The sequence below is a fragment of the Anoplopoma fimbria genome, chromosome 21 (assembly GCF_027596085.1).
Source record: "Anoplopoma fimbria isolate UVic2021 breed Golden Eagle Sablefish chromosome 21, Afim_UVic_2022, whole genome shotgun sequence".
Classification (NCBI taxonomy): Eukaryota; Metazoa; Chordata; class Actinopteri; order Perciformes; family Anoplopomatidae; genus Anoplopoma; species Anoplopoma fimbria.
This window is the reverse complement of record NC_072469.1, coordinates 11,883,404-11,908,351: the sequence shown is the minus strand read 5'-3', so window position 1 is coordinate 11,908,351 and position 24,948 is coordinate 11,883,404. Positions and strand designations below refer to the sequence as shown.

General features: G+C 42.1%; 1 protein-coding gene across 1 annotated transcript in view; it reads right to left on the bottom strand.

The window, feature by feature from the left end:
• LOC129111102 (phospholipid phosphatase-related protein type 5-like) overlaps positions 1 to 24,948 on the bottom strand; it is an 84,775-nt gene that overhangs the window by 34,221 nt on the left and 25,606 nt on the right. The window contains exon 3 of the mRNA XM_054623398.1: positions 3,647 to 3,897. Coding sequence (XP_054479373.1) covers positions 3,647 to 3,897 — 251 coding nt within the window. The remainder of the gene's footprint in view (positions 1 to 3,646; positions 3,898 to 24,948) is intronic.

Below are 24,948 nucleotides of genomic sequence, written 5' to 3'. Positions count from 1 at the left end.
AGGGAAACAATGTGGGAACTTAAAAAGAAGGTACTGTGAGTATTTTTAACTACCTGGTACCAAAACATATATCATGTGGAACATCAAAATGACCATCCACGAGGGCGCACAGGTCATTAAGCTTCTATCATTGAGGTCAGCTGGTCAAGTGAGTGGCAGCGGTGACGGTCTGCCTGTGGTTTAGGCTTTAGCATCTGCAAAGTTTAAATTGTCAGAGGGTACCTTACTGTAAGAAAAGATGTCATAGTTATTCAGCTGAGTATTTCACATTTTCGTGTCCTTATTTGTCACAACCCTGGTGTGTAAAGGCCTTAAGGGTGACCAGAAATGAACTGCTGGAATCTGTAAAACTGAATGTGCTTTAGTCTGCACAATATCAAATCTCAGCACTGTTCAATCCTCATTTCTCAACACAGTGTAAGATCAATGTCTACCACTATAACTTTGAGAGCATTAAAGAATATAATTTCCTCTTTGCTTGTTTAGATCTTTACTTTAATGTCGGCTTGTTTCACATCTTCAATAACTAGAAGCTGGTGACAGATCCGCTGCTGATCCATATGTGTCTGGAGCTGAGGGTGATGCTGCTTCATTTACCAGCAAGCTATTCTTTGTTACATCAATCTGCAAGCTGCATATACAAATGTTCTTCCTGCATACATTGAATTTAAAGTGACGTCGTGGTGGAAGGAAGAACTATATATATGATATATTCTGATACTTATTTTACTCCTGCAGCTGTAAAAACAAGAATTTCACAGCTGTTTATTATATCAATATTAAGTTTTATTTCTAAGAAACTAACAAACACATCATCAGAATGTGTCAATAACTGAAATATATTGCATGACAATGGTTTACCTCGCCACTAGATGACTTTGATCTATGTCCACTCTGGTTGACCAATTCACTCCTGTCGAGTTATAGCTACTCCATAAACACATTACACGAATTTGATTAGAAAGAAGGGAAGATTATAAAACATAGCCATTTGTGTTTGTATTTGCACGTCCAGTCTGAATGTTTTCTTGCTTGTATCAGCTTTAACATGTGTCCATTGAATGAAGCGACATTTCAATGTCACGTCTTCTGTGAGAGTTTGGGTGAAGATGACCTATATGGAGCTTCTTTCAAAGATCCTACTTCCCTGAAACTTGTCACTGCAACTTGTTTTGATTTCACAGGAAATGGGAGAATGTTATATAAGTTGACACAGTTTTTTTGTTGTATTTCTGAAATGGGTGTCTTTCAAAAGTTATGAATCCAAAGCCTTTTTAATTGTTTATATTCATACTTAAGATGATGCTGCTAGTCTGGAATAAAATATAAATATATGAGTATGGAACATCTGACTAGAATATCAGGACCTTTTGGATCAGTCTTCAAGCTCAGTAAGGGGACAGCAGGCATCGGTCCGGGACAGATTCCTCCATAAACTCAAATCTGATATCTGTTATGGAGACAGTCCTCCCCTTAAATGAATTCTGGGAGGCGTCTCTGTCGCCATGACACTCTCTGTGATCTATAACTGGGCCTTACGTAAGACAATTGAGTGGGAGATGAATCGGGGAGTTAACTGCGATAATCTTATTAGACATCAGAGAGATTAGATGCAAAGTCACACAAACTGAGGTCACTAATGGAACAGAACAGTGCAAACACTTTGACATGACATAGTTCAATGGAGAGGAAGAACCTGGTGCACGAAACGCAACTCAGCAAAAACAATCCTAACAGGAGCTGCTTGGGGTGCTGATCCATCTCTATCTATGTATAACAAATGAACGATTTGGCAATACCTCATAGCAGAAAACTCCAACGTCTAACTCTACTGTAGATCAAGGTTTGGTTTCTACCAGTGAAATGCATACAGTCACACATCTACTAACTCCCTCTTAGATTTTTAAGCAGATTTTGAAATTTGAATTTTGGGGCGGCTGTGGCACATGAGGTAGAGCGCTTGTCCCGTAACCACAAGGTTGGTGGTTCAAACCCCTCTACCGGCAACATGCCGAGGTGTCCTTGAGCAAGACACCTAACCCCAAGTTGCTCCCCGGGCGCTTCATTGCAGCCCACTGCTCCTCCAGGATGGGTTAAATGCAGAGAAATAATTTCCCCATTGTGGGACTAATAAAGGCTTAATTGTTATTAAAGCAACACTCACTGATAATAAAGTGAAAACTGAGTAGAAGCTGAGAGTCCTGGGATTCTACCTGCTTTAATATGACTATATAACTGTATCTGTAGCTGTAGGGTCAACAGCTGAACCAGCTGCTTTTAAAACTGATGCTGCAGCATTCTGTGTGCAAAAGCAGAATGAGCTGAATATTATTTGCATAAATAAACCACTAACATGCTTAAACTTAGAGGAAAGAGACTTTTGGGAGAGAGCACTGGAAATGCAAAACTCTCTTGGTCTGAATTTCTGTATAATCTGTTGTGGCAGCCATGCAATAACTAGAAAATAGAATAACTTCAAGATGGGATTGTTTTACTCATCTCTCAAGCCATTATCTGAGTGACATCAGCAATAACATTAACCCTATCACTCCTTCAATACTGTGAATTTGCTCCTCTTCGCATTAATCCAATCTTTTTTTAAAAAAGAGTTTCTGTTTTTCTTTAGTTCCTTCTGAATGCCAGTGGCAGTAAAAAAGTGGCCCTTGTCACAAGGACCTCATCCATTGGTTTGTGCACTGCTGTTTTGAAGCCTGCATTTTGGCCTTTACCATATATTTTTTTGTAACCAGAACTGACACGAATGGGTGGAGCTAAGAACAACCAAACGCTATATACGACTTTTTTCTTAAGTTAAAACACACTGTGAAAGGGTTCACGTTTTTTTAAACGAGAACATTGAGATTACCCAAACTGGCCGCCTTGTTAGCGAACTGCTAATCTGTCATAAAGCATTGCCTGATTTATGGTCTATTTGACTCTAAATGGACCATCATTTACTAAATGAACATCATGCTGTATTGAAGAAGACTTGAAACTAGAGATTGAGACCATAAACTCATGTTTACAATGTTTACTGAGGGAATAAATCACGAGAGAAGTAGAGTCATTTTCTCATAGACTTCTATACAACCAGAGGAGTCGCCCCCTGATGTCATTAGAAAAAAATGCAAGTTTCAGGCACTTCAACATTGGCTTCACTTTTCAGAGTTTGCCACCTGAGCATGAGGAGACATATTCATCCACAGTCTACATATTCATCTACAGTCACATTCGTAACGTATGTTAGCTTAGCTTCACCCAAAATACCCATCCTTTTTAGCGACAATTGAAAGGAATAGTTCCACATTTTTGTGAAATATACTTATTCTCTTATTTTTCTGAAAGGGAAATGTTCAAGTTGATATCACTCATATCAAAATATGGAGCTAAACCCAGGAGACAATCAACTTAGCTTAGCATAAAAACTGGAACCGATGAGGCAGACAGTGGTTCTGTAAACTGTGATGTTTACAATGGACAGTTTGGGTCATAGTTTTACTGAACCCCTGTCTCTTCCAAAGAAATTTGGCCGCGCCGTCTGATCAGCTGACCCAGATGATTCCTGATGTCATCACTTTCCCAGATCTCAGTAATTAGCCATGCATGAGTGTGTTTTGAATCAGACATAAGGAGCAGAGGAACTCACAGCCAGGTAGAGTGCAGCGTAGACACTGAGGGCAGCCTCCTTGGATGGGAAGGTCTTGCGTGCACGCAGGATGTCGTCCTGGTTTCCTGTGCAGGCCTCCTGGTGGCTGATGTAGCGCAGGGCCTGCTGGCAGCCCAGTGCCGTGTAGTTGGGCTTACAGACCGTTAGGAAGTAGGGCGCCAGGTTTCCTGTCACCACCTGGCCCGCATTGACAAAGATGTCAACGGTGAAAAGGCCGAAGGTGTAGACCCCTGGAAAGAAAAAAGATGTTAAGAGGGACGCATGGGACGGATGGAGCTAGTGTAAGCAGCCACGTTTGTGATATCAAGACTGAAATGGTGGGGGGCTAAATAAATATACTGAGCTACGTGGGTTGTCACTCCACCAACCGTCTCAGCTAAAGGTATCATGAACATGCAAAAGTATATCCGTCAAATTTCAGTTCTCTACTGAGATCCGTCAGCCTAAAGGAAGATATTAGCCTGAATAAGATTATTATTGCATTTCATTCCAGTGTACATAATTATGCATCTCCTGGTCGTGTTTTTCCAGCAATAAGAATCTTCTAAAACCTCAAAATCTTCCTCATGAAATTCACTAAAGAAATATCACTACTCTACCTATGGTCTAAGCTTCTCCTCTCAAGCTAAACTCAGACAGTAAACACTAATTCAGCGCCACTATTTTACTATCTCCAAGATCTTGGTATCCCAGTAACTGAACACAACAAATATGGCCAGAGCCATAGCCTCAAAATACTTAGAAGACATAAAATGCATGATAAAAGTTAATAAATCCCCATTTGTTAAAAAACTAATCGTAATCAAATGAAATGAAACAAAATAAAACATTTTGGGGTCAAAAGACTAAAATGAAACCAAAATTTGGTACCAAAATGATTTCTTTTTTTTGATATGATGTCATATTAAGATACTTTCAGACAGCAAGGGGTAACAGGTTGATGCAATCGTCCTACTTTAATGGAATCTTCAAGCACAGGGAATGGTTATATAACTAACATCATAATTAACAACACTATTGGTTCTAACCGGATAATCAAACTTTGAAGCTGATGTTGCTCCAAGGCTTCTTTGATAATTGATCGTTTTTGTTTTCTGCAGATGAAAACATGTTTCTTCCAGTGAACTCAGATACCAGTAAAATCAGCTCATGAGTTGTTTTCCTGCTGTGGTTGCTATGGCTACCATTGTTACACGGTGAGTCATAATCATCTTAGACAGCGCTGTCAAGATAGCCGTGGACGTTAATGAGAGCGGCAGCCATCCTCTCTCTCTCTCTCTCTCTCTGCCTGCTGCTGCCTCTGACCTCAGTGCCACACCTGCCGTCATGTTTAAAGGGGACATTGAAGGCAGATGCAGCTACCACTCAGTGTCTGACAAACCTTTATAGAGACTACATGTCTGTGCATCCCAGAGCTGCTTCTTATAACCAAGACGTGTCAACTCATTCTCCCTCCGAAATACAGGTCAGTAACTGGTGGGTGGCCCAACGTTTCTAACTGTGATGCTCTAGTTACCCCTCTAGTGTCAGATTTGGACGTGTCAGGGACGACTTTTCAGATTCCAATCTTTACATGCCTAGTGTCTTTTTCTTATATTACGTTGTAAGTTACGGAACAAAAGTAAGATTAAAATAAGTCAACCTTAACTTGGATTCACACATGACAAGAACAACGGTCTTCTGGGTGAAAGTCCTGTGTTTGTTTGACCCAACCATCTGCTCTGACTTCCTCCCTAAGTGGACTATTTCATTCTTTATACTACGTCAGTAACTCAGACCGTCTAATAATGAGTAGATGGGTTCACATTGAAGTCAGTTGAAAGCCTGATTTGATGGAGATGCTAAGGGTCACTGACCAGGGATTGGTTTGACGAGTTGGAAGTGAGAACGGGTTGTTAGAGTAGGTATGACATCCCCACCACACCCACATCAGAATCCCTTCACTTAGTGCAATCACTGTGGTGTTACCGTCCATTTCCGCCAGTTAACTCTTATTGCCATACTGTTTTATTCTGTTTATTTTTGAAAAGTTATAGGATTAATAATGCTAATGCTCATTAACAATAATGCCGAAGCAACAATTTGCTTCTAATCCCACACAAAAACTTGGTTAAAACTAGCATATAAAACAATCCTAGAACACCTAGACACATACATTGTTCTCTTTAATCATCAGCATTGATTCATTTCACTTATATGTCACTTTTAGTTTAGACCTTTTGAAAGCATTTGACACTCTTATCTATTAAGAAACCTACTCTTGATCCAGAGGTTTTAGAGTGAATCATAGCACAGAGACGGCACTGGTGAAAATTACCAATGACCTTCTAATAGCTTCAGACAAAGGACTTGTCTCTGTACTTGTATTGCTAGACCTTAGTGCTGCATTTGATACTATTGATCATCAAATCCTATTACAGAGATTGGAGCATCTAATAGGCATTAAAGGAACCGCACTTAGCTGGTTTAAGTCGTATTTATCAGACCGATCTCAGTTTGTATATGTAAACAATGAAAGCTCGATGAAAACCAGGGTCAGTCACGGAGTTCCACAGGGGTCTGTTCTTGGACCTATTTTATTTACCTTATATATGCTTCCCTTGGGGAATATTATCAGAAAACACTCAGTAAACTTTCATTGTTATGCAGATGATACCCAGTTATATTTATCAATTAAGCCAGACGAAACTAACCAGTTCTCTAAACTTCAAGCATGTCTTACGGACATAAAAACCTGGATGACCTGTAACTTCTTAATGTTAAACTCCGAAAAAACAGAAGTTATCCTACTAGGCCCAGATCACCTTCGAAATCAATTATCTAACGATATAGTTTCTCTAGATGGCATTGCTCTAGCATCCAGCACTACCGTTAAGAACCTTGGAGTTATCTTTGATCAGGATCTGTCTTTTAACTCTTATATAAAACAGATCTCAAGGACAGCCTTTTTTCATTTACGTAACATTGCGAAAATCAGGCAAATCCTGTCTCAAAGAGATGCAGAAAAACTAGTTCATGCATTTGTTACCTCTAGACTAGATTACTGTAACTCCTTATTATCAGGCTGCTCTAATAAGTCTCTTAAATCTTTACAGTTGATCCAGAATGCTGCAGCAAGAGATCATATTACTCCAGTATTAGCTTCTCTGCACTGGCTCCCTGTTAAATCAAGAATAGAATTACCTTACCTACAAAAACTGGCCAGGCACCGTCTTATCTTAAGGAACTTATAGTTCCATATTACCCAACTAGAAAGCTGCGCTCAATCAATGCAGGGTTACTTGTGGTTCCTAGAGTATATAAAAGTAGGATGGGAGCCAGAGCCTTTAGTTATCAGGCTCCTCTTCTGTGGAACCAGGTTCCAGTTTCAGTCTGGGGGGCAGACACACTCACCACTTTTAAGAGCAGGCTTAAGACCTTCCTTTTTGATAGCGCTTATAGTTAGGGCTGGCTCAGGTTCGCCTTGGCCCAGCCCCTAGATATGCTGCTATATGCCTAGACAGCCGGGGGACTACCTAGGATGTATTAATCTCCTATTTATGCACATTACTGATTTTGCTTCTTCCCCGGAGTTCTTGTGCTTTCTCGCCTCGCAGGTTCCCAGGAATCGGGGTTATATTTGGACTGTCATCCTGCCACCTGCTGAGGCCCTGCTGACACCCACTACTACTACCACTATCATTATTAGTCACATTACTATTATTATTGCCTGTACTATTACGCTTATTGACTTGCTTCTACCCTGGAGTCTTTGTGCTTTCTCGCTTCGCAGGCTTCTATAAATCGTGGCTGTACCTGGACCGTGGTCGTGCATCCTGCTATGGCCCTGCTGACACCGACCATTATTATTACTAGTCACATTACTATTACTATTACCTGTACCATTAAGCATTTTAGCTTTACTTCCACCCTGAAGCCCTTTTTGCTTTCTCGCTCTGCAGGTTTCCATGAATCGTTGTGGTACCTGGACCGTAGTCGTGCCTCCTGCTGTGAGCCGACTGACACCCACTGCTACTTCGATTATTATTATTAATCACATTACTATCCCTATTTTCATAATTATAATTCTACTATAATAATTGCTGCTGTTATTATAAGTAGTCTTATTATATGAATAATTTATATCATATACATTGAATGTGTTGTATCTCTGTTATGCTGTTCATTCTGTACACATGACATCTATTGCATTCTGTCCATCCTGGGAGAAGGATCCCTCCTCTGTCGTTCTCCCATAGGTTTCTTCCTTTTTTCTCCCTGTTAAAGGTTTTTTTTAGGGGAGTTTTTCCTGTGCCGATGTGAGGGAAGGACAGAGGATGTCGCATGTGTACAGATTGTAAAGCCCTCTGAGGCAAATTTGTAAGTTGTGATTCTGGGCTATACAAAATAAACTGAATTTAATTTAATTGAAAATGATCCATGTTAATTTCCAAGTTAATGTTCATAAGGGGCTCAGAAACTATGTTCTTAAAATAAATCAATATGTTTTTATTAATGGCCCTGGGTGAAAAAGAAATATAATAAAATGTGGTGTTCCTCATGTTCAAATTGCTCTTTGGGAATTAAAACTCTCTTTAGGGAACTAAATCGTGATCTCCAAAATAATTTAATATGGTTTCAATTAAATGAAGACATTTGCATTGAGCAAATCAAACTCCATATTCACAAGGAAGAAATAATCTAAGTTTCATCAACATGTTTCCTAATTATTCTGCTAGGATTCTTTTTGACAATTCAGGTTGATATTGTCTGCAAACACGTTACCAAATCTCTTGGAATTCTAATAAAAATAAACAAAACAAGTTTTTTTACAAAATACATGTTACATTATATTACAGCTTAATCTTTCTATAATTAACATATTGTGATATAGTATTGGCAAGGACTTCCCTTATTCTTATGTTAATTTACCTGAACAAAATAGTGCTGCTAGAGAAACCTTTTATTCGATTATCTTAATATAATTCTGCAAAAGCTCCTGCAAAGTATTGCAGTTGTCGGCTCTATATGACTACAACATTCTTCAAACAAGTACGATTGTCTCTAAAGTGAGATAAAAGAATACAGATTCAAAGTCTAAAAAAGGTTTTGAAAGACTGAAAGTTATAATAAAAACGACACTTCAAAGTTAAAACTTGCAGGATATGTTTATGATAATGTTAAACCACATTTGTAAAGCTGTTCTGAAACTACTTCATCCTTGGCTCCACCAGTATCAATCATTTCCATGTTGTGGCTGTCAATCAGAGGTAGAGCTGGGATCCTGCAACAGGAAGATCAGCTGTTCGATTCCCGGGCATCATTGTGTGAATGGAGGTGAATCGGTGTGAATGGTGATTGAAATGTAGTGTTAAAGCCCTTTGAGTGGTGGTACAATTCCATTTACCATGGACTTAGTCACTGAAGGGTGTGATTCATCTAATTCTTTCTATTGACAGAATTAAAACCAACAGAGGTGGTTTTGCTCATCTTTGTAAAGCCCAAAACTCGCTTGCTGCCTATTTTCTAGGTTGAGCTACTATATTTTTTTGATATTATTCCATAGTCATCCAACTAGACAGGCTGAGAATCTTCATCTTCCTTTGTATAAAACACCCTGTGGTCAGTTTTCTATGACATTTCCTATGCTGACAAAAACTATTCAGAGGAGTCAGTGCATCCTCTGTCCACAACTATGCCGTCCCTCCTCTCCCCAGCCTCCAAAAAAGACACATCGTGTCGAGACACTGGCAAAGTGCTTCATAAAAACATCAAGGACGGGACATAAATCATTCAACCGACTTGTCTTTTCAGTGTAAACGATTCCCTCCAGCACCAGACAAAACCTGTTCATTCCACAGCGGAGACCTCTTTATCCTTAAACCTGACAGGTACCGGGAACTCAATCCCTGCTCCTCACCCATACCAAACACTCTCACACACACACACACACACACACACACACACACACACACACACACACACACACACACACACACACAGTCACCCAGGTGCCAGTGTCCATTCTTCCTGCTCTGAACCAAACCAACCAGGCCTCACATCTCAGTGATTGAAGGGCTTTAACAGGAATAATTGCTTCCCTCCTACGAGAGCCTGGCCCTCTGTCACACTAAATTACCAAACGGGCGCTTAGTCAGACAACTCTCTCACACACACACACACACACACACACACACACACACACACACACACACACACACACACACACACACACACACACACACACACACACACACACACACACACACACACACAGACAGAGAAACACCCACACACACACTGAGAGAGGTGTTCACCACAAACACACACACACATAGGCTTCCAGGCTGTATTTTGTGCTGGGCCAACAAAAGCAGCTTTTTCGAATCACTGTCAAGTGTTTGTGCTGCTGCAAACTAATTTAACCCGAGCTTTGAAGCGCCTTTAAGCCGGGAGACACTCGGGGTGGCAAAGCGCCACAGCTTCCGTCTTCTGTTTCGCAAGACTTACTTGTTTTTTTAATGTCATTGTATTAAGTCGTGGCCTCCTCGCTGGCTCCTCATCAGCCAAAGGGAGGATGGGGATGAAGCTCCAGATGCTGACAGGTCCATTTTCCTAACAAGCATCAAATAGGTTTTGTCTAGGCGTGGTGTAACTCGCTCGCCGCACGGTGCACGGTTCCACCGCTGTCCCACTTTCTGCAACACGAACGTGGGGCACTCACACATTTCAGGCTACTTCCACTCGCTAGCTAACCGCCCTCCCTCCATCCTGTCTGGCTTTAGGAACACAGAGAGGGATGACCAAATTTGCTTATTAGAGCATAAATCTAATCGAGTTTGCCTGCTTCAAACATGCCATGATCTGCTGCAGAGCTGCTCTGTAGAAGGGCAGCCTCGCGTGCTTGTTGGATGTATTTCATCCTCCTGTCTTGGGGTGTGGGTGTGGGTGTGTGTGTGTGTGTGTGTGTGTGTGTGTGTGTGTGTGTGTGTGTGTGTGTGTCTTAAAGGGTGATCAGGGTTGAGGCAATGCACCTCTTCTTTGGTCCGGTGCCAGTGTCTCCACAGTGCTGCAGTGTGATGCACGGCCCAGTCAGTCTTTAAGTTATCAAAGTTTCTCAGACTGTCTGTGTGATCAAAACACACACACACACACACACACACACACACACACACACACACACACACACACACACACACACACACACACACACACACACACACACACACACACACACACACACACACACACAAGTCACAGGTGGAGACAACACATGTGGTTACTATGAAGACATGACTAAGCTCAATGTCACAGACACGATGAAATAAATAAAGAGTGTATTCGTATTTCAGTGACACCGACCTGGTGTCCTGCAGCACGGGGTCCCACAAGGAACCGTTCTAGCTTCCCTTCCTCTTCATCTTCTACACCTCAGACTTCACACACACCTCTGCTAACTGCCACCTGCAAAAGTTCTCTGATGACTCTGCAATCGTCGGCCTCATTTCGGCCGGTGATGACAGGGAATACAGAGGACCTGAACCAGGACTTCATAGGATGGTGCCGGTGGAACCGCCTCCAGATCAACTCTGGTAAAACCAAATAGCTGGCGGTGTACTTACTCAGGGGTAAACACTCTCCTCCGGAACCAGTGAACATCCAGGGAAAGGACATTGAGATTGTGAGATCTTATAAGTATCTGGGTGTTCACCTGAACAATAAACTGGACTGGGGCAATGTCAACTGCGACGGGAAGAGACTAAACAGACTGGTCAGGATTTTCCAGGTCTTGTTAAATGTTTTTGTCTGGACTAATCACACAAATGCACTTTATAAAAAGGGTCAGAGCAGAATCTATCTGCTGAGGAGACTGAGGTCCTTTGGAGTGCAGGGGAGCACTCCTGAGGACCTTTTTTGACTCTTTGACTTTTATGGAGTGGTCTGCTGGGGCAGAAGCATATCAACTGCAGACGGGAAGAGACTAAACAGACTGGTCAGGAAGGCCAGCTGTGTCCTGGGATGTCCACTAGATCCAGTGGAAGTGGTGGGAGACAGGAGAATGATGGCTAAATGGACAATAATAGATGATATTTTACTTAACAGTGCAATGTGTAAGATCTGGTATATTTGTTTTTTTGTTTAAAACATTCAAAAAATGTACTAATAATATTACCAGAATGTGACAGGTCACAGATCTGACATTATGTAAAAGATGTCTGTGTACTGTGTTACAGAGATATGCGTGCTAACAGCTAGCCAGTCCTAAAGAAGGGATGGTTAAACCATAGTAATATGTTTTAGAAAAGTATCTTGTTATGTTTTGTAGAAGAGGAACATTTGAGGCTTTGGGCACAATGTTCATAATTACCATGTGATGCAGCTGTCTGGTCAGGTCGGAGTATGTTTCTTGCCAGAGAGCCATGTTTCTTTGTTGTCTGTATTTCTAATCCACAGTAATACCATCTGCAGTTATTATCAGATTATACACATATTTGAATCAGTATATAACCTGTTGAAATATATTTTGCTCAGCTGTGAATCAAAGCACACCAATCGAAAATCTCTCCAAGGTTCTTAGGCTCTTCTTTATTGACTGTTGACAATCATTGTGAGACCATACATCTTACCCTTTACAATTCAGACTGCTGATAAGCTTGGCCATTGGGCATCAGTGCAGCGGTTGGCCTTCCAGTAGTGATGAGAATGAATCAGAGCAGGATTCTTTTGCACTGGCAACAAAAAGTATATGCCACTCACTGAACAGACAAAGCATCAGTATCAGTATCAGATGAACATGTCTCAGTCAGCATTAAAAACACATAAAATCAGTTATTAGAAGTCATTCATATTATTTCAGTGTTCAAGTGAAACCTTACTGGTTTGCCAGGGTCAGACAGAAAAGACACTGGAGGTGTGGAGGGTGAAAGACACACACTGCATGTAACCAAAAGTTACAGATACATTGGGTTTAGAGCTTGAACCCCACCGGCCCATGGATGTGTAAAGAGAAGTGGATCTACTGACGATCTACCACATATATGGGCCCCTAGATGAACAGACTACCGTTTCCTTTAACCCGCCGCCTAGCCCATCGGTGAAGCCTTGGACCTGGGCTCATTCACAAAAGACGGAATAAAGAAAATACTTCTGGATTTGCATTTGTGTTAATTCAATCACTTAAACATAAGGGTGCTTTCATAGCTTGCTATTGTCTGTTCAAATTAACTCAGGTCTCCTTTCTCGGTTAGTACGGATCCTTTTGGGCTGGTGGTTCAGTTAAACCCCTGGTGAGCAACAACCGAAGTGAGACCGCCTGAAATTTTTTGTTTGTGGTGTGAAAGCAACCGAACCAACCACAGGATTTTATGATAGCAGAAATTTGATTTAAGCATGATTTCAAAAGAACCACTGATAAACCTGCAACACTATTGATATGTATTTAAGGCCATGTATGTGAGCATGTCAGCCCGGATATAAAGCGGTCAAAAGCTGTTAACACTGCTGTGCTTGTATCCAACTCTGTGCTTTGTCAGTTCATTAGGTCCATTAAAAAGCTTGTGACAGTGATCACACAGTAATAAGCCTCATTCACGTGTCAGTTCTCTGCCTGAGGTTTCTCGGCAGTCATCTGGAAGCGCTCAAAGGTGCTTTTGTACATTCCTGTCTCTACCGTTATTCCTCATAACATGCATTTGATTTGAAGTGTAATAATACCAATAACGCTTATAATCAGTTATTAATCAAATAACATAAATATACACATCAGAAGTATTATAGTGCCGCAAACACGATCTCCCAACGTGGGTCCTGATGATGCAGGATGACAACTGTTACCCATCAGTCTGTAGAACTTCATGTTTGGACCAAATAAACTCAACTACATGTTTAAAAGAACCCTTAGATTAGAACAAGGATTAGCCTAGTTGTCTCTATCAGCTAATGAATAACTGCAAAATAACATTCTGGACATCCAACTGCAAATGAAGCAACACATACAAACACTTAAAAATATTTTGGGAAAAAACACAAGCTGTTGAGCACAAGAAAAAAAAAGAGAGAAGATGAATTACAACAAGAGATGAAAGAGCATCAGCATGATTGATTGTAAAAAGCTTTAAAAAGTGCAATAATATCAATTCATTACTTTTCTGAACACTTGGATCTATTCAAACTTGAAGTTCACAAAACACATTTTAATGTGCAGCTGTAACACAGGAAGTGATGAATGTGTCTAGTTGTTTGGAACAAATTGAAGCGAGATGCAGATGAACACATGAGAGGGAAAAACTCATGGTTGGAGTTTAAATGCAAAAACACATCAGCAGCAGCAACTAACCGTGCAGCATGGAAGACTCCCACTCTGAGAGACAGCGTTTAGAACATGTTCACAGAGTGCTCATGGAGCAGAGCAACCATAGGAGTTGAGGTCAAACCCAACCGGAGGAACATTGGAGGGATGTTTCTGTCAGAGCAGAGCTGTGCCGCGCTCAGCAACCATAAACACTTTGAACACCACAGTCTCTGGAGACGCTGCTCTTACTGGCAGAGGAGTGTGACATGGATTATTAAACGTTAATGCTGAGAGGTGGAGATGGAGGCAGGGCAGTTCTGCGGGACTGTTGGCCGTTGATTATGGAGGACAGCGCGGTGAAATTAACTGCTGTCACAAAAAAGTTGTGCGTACAAACAACATGGGCTTCTGGTGATTCATATGTAAATTAAGATTTGAGATGGCGTTGGCATCCTCGTAAAACCTACCAATCCATGGTCACCACAACTGCACTTGAAAATCTACAAACAAAATTGCTCTGTTTTTTTTCTGTTGTTCAGAAAACCTGATGTTTTCAGGAGGAGCAGTAGAGTTGGTTGCTACGTCATGAGAGCTGTGCTTGGTTGGGGTCCAATGTTTAGTCAGTAACTCTCAGCAAAGTCTATAAGAATTCACGACTCTATTATTATTGATCAATCCATCTCAAATGACTAAAGTCTGAGTGGTGAATCCACAAAGAATGCATTGAACTGTGCATCCATTATCTGCCCCGTCTCAATTCTTCTGATTCACAAAGATATTTCGCTGGTGATGTTACAGCATAACACCCACATTAAGTTTGCAGCTGAATGCAATTTGCCCTTTTTTGTGTCCAATTGCAATGATCCATATGGCAAAGTAAGTAATGCATGGGTTGTGAGGGTCCATTCCAGCATGAGAGTCTTTTGAGACATTTGAGACTTTTTATTGAGATTATTATTTAAGTGCAGCAATCTCATCCTAGCAGAAACCATAAGTGTGTCCTCCCAATGAGAATTACTTTCACATGAGGCACAGCACTGTGACCTCATTGATTATTCAATTCTTGTTGTTGTTGTTTTTTTCTCATGTATTTTTCAAAATTGACATGTAGGAAAGCTTTATTAAAATAATTTTCCATCCCAAAAGAAATAAATATTTTTCTATAACTGCGTTTGGCTTTTAGCGCTGATCTGTGGACTGCTGATTTTGCAACAAATGACTAAATATTACCTCATTTAAATAGGTGCAAATAACAAAGGAGCACAGAGACGCTGTGTGCTTGGCAGAGCCGTTAGGGGTGCTTTGAGAGTCACATCATTTATTTTTGTCTTATTCGTGCAGTGCCACAAAATCCTTTTGTAAATTTGCCCCTGAGTGTTAATTTACACTATTCCGTTCCAAACGGGTGTTTTTTTTCAAAATGCGTAGCTTCAGAATGCTTGGGAATTACTTTTATAAAGACGTATACAGAGGGTATTCTTTATCAAAACAATAGTACTGGTACATTTTACAAAGGGGTAAACCAACTGTGCTTTGTGTTCCCAAAGGGCTAGCCTCGCATCTTTTTTAACATTTATGTTATGTGGACTCTTTTACATAATGCCACTGGAATAGATGGCTCTGTATGAAGTTCCTGAATCTAAAGTTCAAAAAGCCTTAAAATGCATGAAAAATAAATAGAGAAACACACAGAGTGTGAGGGAGCGCCACGACCCTCGGCTGTGTTCTAAATTTAATCTTCCCCAAACAGCGCAGCCCCTGTGAGTCATTATGCAAAGCAAAGCCAGGCCGGAGTGAAAAGGGGAGTGAGCTGTGAGTGCTGCGAGATGGTCGGGCTCACACGATACCGCGCTGCCATCCAACAGATGTAAACGCTGGAAACGAGCATGTGCAAGCATGCAGTACATGATGCGCATGAATGCACACACTTGGGCGCACACACACACACACACACACAGAAACGCATACACGCAGCCCAGGCATGCACATGGAACGTGTCACATGTGAACACTGGCACACTTTGACATTAGCAAAGAGAGGCAAGATAAACACCAAAGAGAGGGTTCTGGGAAGCAGCTAGGCTGAAAGAATTCAGCTTCTGCATGACAGCTGTAGGACACAGCAAAGCATTCTGGGCGGAAAAGTAATGGCTTCGCATTAATGCTGATGCTACTTCAGACTTCTACTTTCAATGACATTGCAGAAGGACATTGTATATATTACTGCACTACATTTATTTGACAGTTGTTTTTACTGGTTACTCTCCAGGTTAAGATTTTGAAATGAAATGCAAAAAAACAAACAGGATAAGCTTAATAAAAACCCTGCAGCATTGTTATAGATTAAATCGGTGGTTCCTAAAGTATTTGTCTTGTAAGTCCGTTCCAGTATAGTGACAATGGGATGATCTGGTCATAGTTTATATTGTCAACATTACAGCACACTCACCTCTAAAAAAGTAGCAACAGCACATTTCACTGCGCATATTGAGTTATATGAGAATGTGAATAATAAATCATTGAGTCTTGAATCTTGATTGCACATAATAAGAAAGGCATCAAGTAATCACATCCATAGGTCAGGGTTAGGATATGTCTCGTGAGTAAAGGCCTCCTTTCGGCTTGAGATGGGCACTGATGGCACAACACAGCTGTTTGTTTTCCACATCTGCCTGACACATCACATCTGTTTGGATGTGATGTGTCATCTTCACTTGGAGTTTCCCACTAAATGCATCCTAGCAAGTAGATATCTTTTTCCACTATTTGTCATTCTGTTCCTTTTTTTGGCAAAACACCCTTTAGCATATGTGTTGTGGAGGTCAGAAGGGTCCAAAGTAAAAAAAAAAAATGCATCACATTGAAAAGTGTGGAAACGTGTCTGTGTCCTGATTTTTTTTTTTATTGGGATGTTGGTAGTTCAATAAAGTGTATTTGCCTGCTAATATTTGCTCATTATCCCTAAACACAAGGCACAGCTGAGCCAAGTTGTTGAGACATTTCACTCCAAACAGCAACATTGGCAGGTGACTGGGGCGACTGTGGCTCAATAACATGGCAGAATTAGACGTGTGGTAAACCGACATTCTTTTAGAAAGAGAGAATTTCACAGTTTTGTCCCAGGCGTGGAACAACATCCTTATCAAAGGCGGTTAAGCGTGCATTGCTCGCTTAAGTGCCAATCAACCAGGTCTGGCACAATGGCCTTTGGGTAAAACTTATGTCAAATGACAAAAATGGGATACTTCAAGTAGGGCTACAGAAATACCTCCAAGGAAAATCCATAGTTGTGCTCTCTAGTCACACTTCATCACCATGCCCCATCAATGCATCAGTACCTCAGTGATCCATTCTTAGCCCATTATTATTCTCCATCTTCATAGATTATGTTGTGGAACAATGTGGAAGCAAATGGGATGTGGGCGGATGCCTGGAGTTAATGATCCTATCAAGAAAGAGAAATGCATCTTGCCCTAAACTACTCTTAGGCAACTATCACTAAGATCCAGCTCAGTGACCAGATGGGAGTTCTAAACCTATGCATTTACAGAAAACTACAGTGAACTTGCCTGGATGAATATCTCACAAACTTCTCTTATGATATTTATCCAGAAAAAGGTGTGGTATGTCCTAAAGGATTGTACCAACATTTAGCCAAGCGATTGTGCAACAACTGTTCTTTTCAAAATGTATACTCCCACATATCCAGCAGATCTGATAGCAATTGTATCCTCCTGGTGGTGACCACCACAGGCCTAACAACTAACGCCTTGATAGGCGCTTTCTCCACTCTGCTGTAACACCATGGAACCGCCCTACCCCTGCTGATGTCAGAGATATCCCATCAAGTAGTGTTCATGCCTTCAAGAAGAGAATAAACACCTCCTCAGCAGGAGACTGCAACCCTAAAGCTCCATGACTTCAGACAGATACAGATCTGCTTCATATATTCCTGAGTAGCCACCAATCTCTCTGAATGGTATTCATGAAGCTTGCATCTGGTAAACCAAAATAATAAAAAAGGTGTAGTAAGTTTTGCACTATTGGCATCAGACACTGCCCCATTTACAGAGACTTTAAAAACAGGGGAGCCCCAAAGACTTTTTGTTCTTCCCTCATTCTCATGCTTTGTCTCCTGCTCGCCTGGAACTCAGCTGGTTCAAACACTACAAAAGTGAGCGATGAGCTCAGTCCAAGCCGTCTTTTTGACCGATCGCAACTGAGAAAAGTTGAGCAGTCCAAGGAGTGGTCCATGGAAGATTTGGCATGGATCAGCCCCCTTTCCCCTACCCTAAAGCAAAATTGTACCCCTGGCCACCTAAAAAACAAGGGGAATCTTTACTTTTTCCTGTGCTATTTGGGTTAATGCATAGAATAAGAGTGAGCGGGACAAAGATGTTGAAGATTTCATCTTCATGGTGGCCAAACAGTGTGATCATGGATTCATTCATCATTGCATTTATTAATTCACTGGTATTTTCCTTTGTTGGTCATTGTGTGTGTAGTTAATAGTTCATTAAACCTTTAATAGAAGTTGTTAAAGTCTTGCCTGTATGTGAAGTATTACGGTCACTGTTTAGGAATCAACGGTTGAGACTGATTGAGACTGAATTCATTAATTGGCTATCATTCCCCTTTTCAAAGGATTGCGCCCGAGGTGAATTTGTACAAGTTCAATTATTTTACTCAGTATAAAACTGAATTTACTTGAAATTTTGAACCAATTCATGTGGTTATGCTACATATTTAGGTGCTCAGTATTCATTTTCATAATCATTTTGCAATATGTGGTTTTAATTCCTTACTTTATTATTATCTTTAGATTATCCCCAAAGAAACAAACAGCAGGTTCCCAGTTGTTTACAGATTACAGCCTCAGCCTATCAATCGTCTGCTGTGAAGGAGGAGCACTCAGCTTCAGTGTTGCTCTACCAGCAGGTGCAGGTTGAGCCCTGCAGGCCTGGCCAGCTACTGTACCATCCTCCAGCTCTAAAATCTAATGCCCCTGATCTCCTACGGTCAAATCCCTCCACATTTAAGTCTAATCAACTCAGGAGGCCTTTGCCTCCAAGGCTTAGAGAGACTCTGGCGAGCGTCAGCGCTCAGCCTCACACGGGAGCTCGGCAGCGCAGGGAGACCGAATGGCTCAACACAGCGCAGCCGAGTCTCTGCTGGATTCATTTATTTGTGCTCTGTCGCTGTGCCAACAAGCCTGCCAAAAGTAGTTATCAATAGCCATGGATCAAATGCACCATAAAACTCACGGGCAGACATGCTATATGTAATGGGATTTCCAGATTGTGTATGCTAAATTATGCTTTGTAATTTGGGATAACTGCTGTTGCTAATGTTTCTGTAAAGAGGCACTGACAGCCTCGCTGCAGACCCATTAGTTGATGTTGGTAAAGTGAAGCTTTTGTGCTGCAGCTATTATGCAGTTTGCTTCAGTGAGCCGTAAGCATTAAGTTAAAGGACAGAGGAACTTCTCTGCACCTCTCACCATAACATTAAAAGACAATCGCCTCCTTCTCTCAAACAGCGCATTCACTACAATTTCTCTGAGTTGAAGGGCCAGTTATGGTAAAGATGCAGCATGTCTTCAGCGTCTTCCTCTAAAAATACTTATTAAGTAAGTTTCAATTTTAAAGCTTGCATCTTATTTTTGTAGTTTTGTCCATTTCACATTTTGCTCCACAAATAAATTGCTCACTACAACAAAATTCAAGATGTCAAGAACCACTAGCAGACAAATGATCAGACAGGTTACAAACCTACTGGTTGTTTATCTGATTGTTATGGAAACCACTTTATTTTGAGGTCAAAGTGAAAGTCAGCCCACATCAAATGTTGCTAATAATCCCTCATTGCCCAAGAAAGTTATGGGCGTCTACATTCTGTAAATGTTGGGTGTCACATTGGCCTAAGGTTCTATGACACAAACCTCGTGACCACATAACAGCAGTGGTGCATCATCCCTCCTTTACTTTACCTTCCTCTGCCAGAGAATAAACAAACACTCAGTTGAGAGACAGGAATCAGTTGCATATATATCCCTCTAAGTCTCCTGAATAAACTGTGTAAATACCAATTATAACGTAATAACACTAGCACGCTCCTGGCTGAATAAAACGTGGGAAATCAGCAAGCCAGCTGCAACAGTTCACCAAGCTTTTAGCACCACCAAGGACTAGTGGATGAACTTCTCTATGCCTGGTCTGACCTGGTATTTAGTAAGGTGGCCCAGATGTCATTCTTCCTCAATATGTCCTCCAGTTCTTCATGGGGGATCCTAAGACATTCCAATGCCACAGAAGGTATGAAGCTGAACAAATGAACAACAACTGCATTGATGTTAGAGAACTCGGCCACAGACAGATTGACACCGTGTCAGAACAGCAAGTCCTACGCTACGACATGTAAAGAAACCATGAACCCATCAGCTGTGCGCTCGCAATCAAGTGGGAGATGTGACCAATTCAAAGATGGGTTAGTTATACTTGCTATGTACCGACGTTTGTACTTATTAAAAAAAAAACATATGTTTTGTATTGTGATATTTACTGGAAACCCCAAATACATTATAGCAAACAGCAAGTAGGACATGGTGACATAGTGCGCAAGAGTAGTTATTCAAACTGATCGAATGTGTTTGTTAACAACGTTGTTTTTGGATCATTTTGACAGCCCTAGTCTGCCCGAGGATCTCCCTCCATATGGACGTGCCTGGAGCGTCCATGAGACATCCACATCAGATGCCAATATCAGCCATGTATTCTACCCCTAAGTGATTTATCCTGTCTCTATGGATCTAAGTATGATCCAACTGAAGTGCTTGCCGGAGCATCTAACAGTGTCCTAGTACTTTCCAACAGTCAGAAGAACTAACCGAACTTCTCAGATATTTACATAAAAACATCTTCGAGAATGTACACTCATTTCATCTTCATTACTGATCAAAGGCATTTAAGTATGGCCATTGTGGCCATATAATTCTCTGTTTCACACCTGTTCCTGTTTGTGTTGTAGCGTAAAGTGAGACTAGATTAGCATATATTTCTTTAATGAATGCTTCCTCCGGCAGGGACTGTGGGATTTTACTGTGGTGCTCCACTGCTGCTGACGAAACGCAAAGATACAAAGAGGACATCAGCAGCTGAAGCACTTAATCTTCCTCTCTCTTCTGTGCAGGGACAGTACACGGCACAGCGCTCTTTAAAACTGGCATCAATTAACACTAAGACATAAGCCGTATTCAGATACAACACTGTACCAATGTATAATATATGACAACTAATTCCAATGAGTCTCTCGGGGATAAAAAGGAGCTTTAGCCATGGAAGAAGAGGCCTGTTAACATGAACGAGTAGGGTGAATGGCATGCTGGATGTGTAAGTGCGAGGGTAAAGCCGGGCCACAAAGTGGATTCCCCCCTCGGGGATCTAGGTAATAATCCTCTTCGGCAGCCTTATCTCCTGCTCTCACTTAAGCATAGAGGGAGGGCAAGGAGAGGCCAATGCTGTGCTGAAAGTGTGTGTGTGTGTGTGTGTGTGTGTGTGTGTGTGTGTGTGTGTGTGTGTGTGTGTGTGTGTGTGTGTGTGTGTGTGTGTGTTGTGTGTGTTTCATCAGAGAAGCTGTCTCTTGGATATTTAGCTGTTTTACCTATACGATTATACCCCGGGGCCTCTTACCAGTTGGACGTGCCTGGAAAACATCTAAAGGGAGGCGTCCAGGAGGCATCCTGATCAGATGCCCGAACCACCTCAGCTGGCCCCTTTCGACGCGAAGGAGCAGCGGCTCTACTCCGAGCTCCCTCCGGATGTCTGAGCTCCTCACCCTATCTCTAAGGCTGAGCCCAGCCACCCTACGAAGGAAGCTCATTTCGGCCGCTTGTATTCGCAATCTCATTCTTTCGGTCACTACCCAAAGCTCATGACCATAGGTTCAATTTTCAATTCAATTCAGTTTATTTTGTATAGCCCAGAATCACAAATTACAAATTTGCCTCAGAGGGCTTTACAATCTGTGCACATGCGACATCCTCTGTCCTTCCCTCACATCGGCACAGGAAAAGGTGAGGGTTGGAACGTAGATGGACTGGTAAATCGAGAGCTTTTCCTTTACGGCTCAGCTCCTTCTTCACCAAAACGGTCCGGTACAACGCCCGCATCACTGCTGACGCTGCACCGAACCGCCTGTCCATCTCCCGCTCCATTTTACCCTCACTCGTGAATAAGATCCCGAGATACTTGAACTCCCTCGCTTGGGGCAGTGACTCACTCCCAACCCAGAGGGTGCAATCCACCGTTTTCCGGAAGAGAACCATGGCCTCAGACTTGGAGGTACTGACTCTCATCCTGACCGCTTCACACTCGGCTGTGAACCGCCCCAGTGCGTGCTGAAGGTCACGTTCTGAAGAAGCCAACAGAACCACATCATCTGCAAAAAGCAGGGATGTGATTCTGAGGTCCTCAAACCGGAAACTCTCCTCCCCCCGGCTGCGCCTTGAAATCCTGTCCATGAAAATCACAAACAGGATTGGTGACAATGGGCAGCCCTGGCGGAGGCCAACACGCACTGGGAACAAGCTCGACTTTGTGCCGAGTATCCGGACACAGCTCTCACTTTGGTCATACAAGGACCGAATGGCTCGTAGTAACGAACCAGGTACCCCATATTCCCGCAGTACCCCCCACAGGACTCCCCGAGGGACACGGTCGAAGGCCTTCTCCAAGTCCACAAAACACATGTAGACTGGATGAGCAAACTCCCATGCACCCTACAACAGACCTGCAAGGGTAAAGAGTTGGTCCGCTGTTCCACGTCCAGGACGGAATCCGCATTGCTCCTCCTGAATCCGAGGTTCGACAATCAGACGGAGCCTCCTTTCCAGCACCCTGGAGTAAACTTTCCCGGGGAGGCTGAGCAGTGTGATGCCCCTATAATTGGAGCACACTCTCCGGTCCCCCTTTTTGAAAATGGGAACCACCACCCCGGTCTGCCACTCCACAGGCACTGTACCCGACTTCCACGCAACAGTGAAGAGACGTGTCAACCAAGACAGCCCAACAATGTCCAGAGCCTTTAGCATCTCCGGTCGAATCTCATCCACTCCTGGCGCTTTGCCGCTGAAGAGCTTTTTAACTACCTCAACGACCTCCGCCAGGCATATGGACGAGTCTTCCCCTGAGTCTTCAGACTCTGCCTCTTCCACAGAGGACGTGTTGGTCGGGTTCAGGAGTTCCTCAAAGTGTTCTTTCCACCGCTCGACAATATCCCCAGTCCGGGTCTGCAGTTCTCCCCCCCTGCTGAGCACAGCCTGAGAAAAGCCCTATTTCCCCTTTCTGAGTCGTCTCACGGTTTGCCAGAACTTCCTTGAGGCCAACTGGTAAGAGGCCCCGGGGTAGACCCAGAACACGCTGGAGAGATTATATATCTCGTCTGGCCTGGGAACGCCTCGGGGTTCCCCAGGAGGAGCTGGAAAGTGTTGCTGGGGAGAAGGACGTCTGGAGGACCCTCCTTAGCTTGCTGCCCCGCGACCCGGCCCCGGATAAGCGGATGAAATGGATGGATGGATGGATGGATGGATGGACCTATACGATTATGTGCATGTTTGCAAGTTTTAAAGCATGTTTGTGCAAATGAGAGAATGTGTGTTTCAAGTGTCAAGATTTATCTTCCAACATTTATGTGTGTGTCTGCATGCATCTTTAAGTAGAATTTGTGTGGAACTTGCACGCTTACCAACGCAGATACGACGGTATAAACACTTGTGCACAAGTGCACATTGTTGCCATGAATTAGCACAGTAAAAGTAAGAAATCAGAAGAAATTCAGATACCAAACATTCAAATTCTTATCTGAAACCTCTTTCTTTTTTTCCCCAAAGGGTTTGCTCTTACAAGTTTTATTCAGTAGCTTCTCTGAACTGCACATTGTGCTGTCATAGTTCACTTGTTTCAGCATCAGTCATCTTGATAAATACCACCTGTGCATGAGTGCATTGGTGAGATTGCATCATAAGCATAATACATGGTACTAAAGATCTTCATAAGGCTACTTGTTGTAAATCTGTGGGCAGGTTTCCTTCACGAAAATCGTCTTTAGAAATCCGTAGATGAAAACATCAAACATTGTACAGCGACAGCAGTGATATTAGGAAACAGGAGAAAAATATTACTACAGCTGTCAACACTGAGACATTACAGATCTGAACTATGACAGAGACAAAGAGGAATGAAGCGCTCCGCGGCTGCAACACGAGGTAGTCAAAAGAATGTGACCGTTGTTTTTACTTCATCACTATGAGGACGTACTAGCTACAAGAAAAATGTTGAATGTGAGGCTTCTATCCCTGGTAAACGCCATTGAAGAAGACAAGTGTTGGTGGGAGTGGTTCTTGCATGATGCCCTTTGTGTTGCAGGACGCAGTAATAAGTAAAGAATTCAGTAAATCCAATATGAAAGAATAAATAAATGTGATGTAAATGTAACAAATAATGACAGATTTGAGGATCTTGCAAAATGATCTGAAATGGACTAAAGGCCTTATGGACACAGTTAATCCCAAAATCAAACCTACATACAGTGGGGAAAAAAAGTATTTAGTCAGCCACCAATTGTGCAAGTTCTCCCACTTAAAAAGATGAGAGAGGCCTGTAATCATCATAGGTACACTTCAACAATGAGAGACAAAATGAAAATAAGAAAAAAAAAGTTCATCTGAAAATCACATTGTCTGATTTTTAAAGAATATATTTGCAAATTATGGTGGAAAATAAGTATTTGGTCAATAATGCAAAAGTTAATCTCAATACTTTGTTATATACCCTTTGTTGGCAATGACAGAGGTCAAACGTTTTCTGTAAGTCTTCACAAGCTTTTCACACACTGTTGCTGGTATTTTGGCCCATTCCTCCATGCAGATCTCCTCTAGAGCAGTGATGTTTTGGGGCTGTTATCGCTGGGCAACACGGACTTTCAACTCCCTCCACAGATGGAATTTACCAATTAAT